At 44.1% G+C, this 3,287-nt stretch overlaps 1 protein-coding gene across 1 annotated transcript in view; it reads right to left on the bottom strand.

Annotated features, from left to right (window-relative positions):
* Nucleotides 1-1,645, bottom strand: part of LOC115299435 (nuclear fragile X mental retardation-interacting protein 2-like) — a 2,445-nt gene extending 800 nt beyond the window's left edge. Inside the window, 1 exon segment of the mRNA XM_029948801.1 lies at nt 13-1,645. Coding sequence (XP_029804661.1) covers nt 13-1,605 — 1,593 coding nt within the window. The 5' untranslated portion in view covers nt 1,606-1,645.
* Between the last annotated feature and the right edge of the window lie 1,642 nt (nt 1,646-3,287).

Below are 3,287 nucleotides of genomic sequence, written 5' to 3' on the forward strand. Positions count from 1 at the left end.
TTGAAATGTCACCTCCATCACTTTATGATCTGATGACTTCCCAATAACAGTCTCAGGGCCAGCACTGGGCTCATTTATAAATGATAAACCCCACTGATTCTGGAAGATATCCCCCAGGTTTTGCTGATCTGTCTGAGAGGGTAGATCCACTTGCGCTGTGCTCAACAGCACAGTTTGCATATTTGAAGGATAGATGAAAAGGCTAGATTTAATTTGTTCAACAGCTGCTGAAGTCAGACTCAGGTCCTGGAGAACTGAATCAGTCCCAGAAGAGATGGGTGCTAGAGTATTAGCAGCAGTAGTTAACAGTGGCTGACCCCCTGGAGAATACACACTTGCATCAGTCCCTGCTAAAACCGGCCCATTAGAAAAGCTGGCCGAAGTAACAGATTTCAGCACTGACATAGGGACCTGGGATAACCGACTTGAAGACTGGGTCTGAGTTTCCCCAGCAGATGATGAAGAGGATGAAGATGAGGATGGTGACACAGAAGAGTTCTGTACAGCTTTGTTGAGGTTTTCTTTAACTTTGCTTGCATAACTTACTTTAGGAACTATTTTAGCACTGCTGTTGTCCACTGGAAAAACTGGGGGTGGTTTAAATAGGGTCCAAGAGTCCTCTTTGGAGGGAACAGCAGAAGCATGCTTTCCTTTGGGCTGGTCATCAAACTTTTTGCCGCTCACACCGGGTTTAATATCAGAGCTGTTCCGCAGCATATCACCCATAGCAGGTTTTCCTCGATTTGTTCCTCCAGGCCCAGTTTCATACTTCCAAATGGGCTTTGAACTATCTACTCAATTTCCCTTTCGTTCACTGTAGTCAGGCTTGAAAGTTTCAAGTCCCTGTTTTAAGGTTGGGACACTGGTCTCCTGTTGCATTATTTTGTCCTGTACTAAATTAAGGTTTTCACATCCCTTGGCACTATTGTGCCTAGCTTTCCTCTTTTTAGGAGTGGTATATCTGCTCTCAGATCCACTACCATCATTATCTGCTCCTTTGCCCATATAACCATTAGTAATAGAGCCAGAATTATTTGTTACAACACCATTTGGAATTGCTACAGTATCAGTCTTCTCTACAGACTGGTTCTCTCCAGATTTATTTTCATAAGACTTCCCATTCTTTATGTCCATACTGTTCTTCTGAACGAAATTCCTGGTTTTAATTCCTGCTTTCCCAAAGGTGCTGGCCTTTAGAGTCTGCTTCAGATTAGTGTCTATGATTTGTTGGTTGCCATTGAGGACCCTGGAAATAGGGTTGGTAGCTTCATCAGAACCCAGGCTCTTTAAAGATATTTCTCTTTCTCCACCATTACCATTTAGTTCACCATAGCCTGTTTTCTTCTTCGGCGTTTCCTGGTGCTGCTGGAGCGCGTGTTTCTGCTCATGTTTCAGCGCCTTAGGCTGGGCCTTGGGGCTGCCCTCGGCTCCATGCTGCAGGTACTGGTGAGGTTGCTGGTGATGGTGGTGGTGATGGTGATCGTGGCTGTAGAAAGAATAATGGTGGTGGTGGTGTGGCTGCGGTTGCTGCTGCTGGGGGTGATGGTGCGGATGGTGGTGGCTGTGATGGTGCTGAGGCTGTGGCTGGCCGGGCTTCTCCTCCATTGAAAGCGGCTGGGACTCCCTGGCTGAGGCTGCGGGCTGCTGCACCATCAGGATCTGAGCTCCTTGGCTTTTTAAATTATTATTGAGGTTTTGATTTTTACTACTCATATTATTATTATTATTTTTAGACTTAGAGATGACAGACCTGCTGTCTATCCTACTGAAGCACTTGAAAAGAGAATGTCTAGGAAAGGACCTCTATCCCCTTGTCAATCAAAGTGTGGCTCAGCAATCCAGTAGCATGGGAATCACCCATGAGCTGTTTACCCCAGATATTTGACTCAGAATCTCAAGATACAAAGTCGATTCATGGTATCCCCATGGCCCCCTTGAGATGCTGACCTTGCTAGAGAAAATAATAAAAACAGAGGTGACTGGTATGCTTTAAATTTGTGATCCCAAATCATAACTGGATGTTCTACACTTCTTACAATGTTTCTCTAGTGAGATTGCTTTCATACTCCCCAAAGAGTTATTTCACACCTTCTCTCTTCTCTAAAAATCGCTCACTCACTCTCCCTGCTTGTTCTCAGATGATGTCCTCCCTTATACTATATGTAGAAAATAGAAGCCATCTGATGGGAACTCCTTTATACTTTCACTATCAAATTTATCACCATGCTGGTATCTACACCCATCTTTTCCTTCTCTCTAGTGTGACAGAAATGTCCCTCCTTAAACTTTTTTTTTTGTTTACTTATTTTTGAGAGAGAGAAAGAGAGAGAAAGAGATAGAACGTGAATGGCGGAGGAGTAGGGAGAGAGGGAGATACAGAATCTCAAGTAGGCTCCAGCTTCTGAGCTGTTAGAACCTGACACAGCGCTCAAACTCATAGACCTTGAGATCATGACCTGAGCTGAAATCAGACACTTAACTGACTGAGCCACCCAGGTGCCCCAAAGTGTCCCTTCTTAGATCAGAGATTATTCTTCTGGATTCCATTCCCCTTCTCTAGTACTTGGCTCCTTTGGACATCTTTCTTTGACCACTATCAATGGCTCTAACGTGGCCTGGATGGCTCAGTTGGTTAAGCATCTGACTCTTGGTTTTGGCTCAGATTGTGATCTCACAGTGGTTTGTGAGTTCAAGCCCCTTGGTGTGCCTGCATTGCTGGTGTGGAGTCTGCTTAGGATTCTTTTCTCTCTCTCCCTCTGTCTCTGCTCTTCCCCTACTTGTGCTTGCATTCATTCATATTCTCTCTCTCTCTCTCTCTCTCTCTCTCTCTCTCTCTCTCTCATAAACTTAAAAAAAATAGGGGCACCTGGGTGGCTCAATCAGTTAAGCATCTGACTCTTGATTTCAGCTCAGGTCATGTTCTCACAGTTTGTGGGATGGAGCCCCATGTTGAGCTCTGCACTGATAGTGTGGAGTCTGCTTGGGATTCTCTTTCTCTCTCTCTCTCTCTCTCTGCCCCTCCCTGTGCACTCTCTCTCTTGCTAACCACCCCTTCATCAGAAAGAAAAAAAATGACTGTCTTTCCTTAGTCATCCCAGTAATAGACAAACCTGATCTGATATCAATGGTATTTTTTTTCAATTTTTAAATTGTGGCAAAATATATGTAACATGAAATTTACCATCTTAACTATTAAGTATACAGTTCAGTGGTCTTGGATACATTTATAGTGCCAGGCAACCATCACCACTATCCATCTCCATAAGTCTTTTCATCTTGTAAAACTG

The sequence above is a fragment of the Suricata suricatta genome, chromosome 8 (genome assembly GCF_006229205.1).
Source record: "Suricata suricatta isolate VVHF042 chromosome 8, meerkat_22Aug2017_6uvM2_HiC, whole genome shotgun sequence".
Taxonomy (NCBI): Eukaryota; Metazoa; Chordata; class Mammalia; order Carnivora; family Herpestidae; genus Suricata; species Suricata suricatta.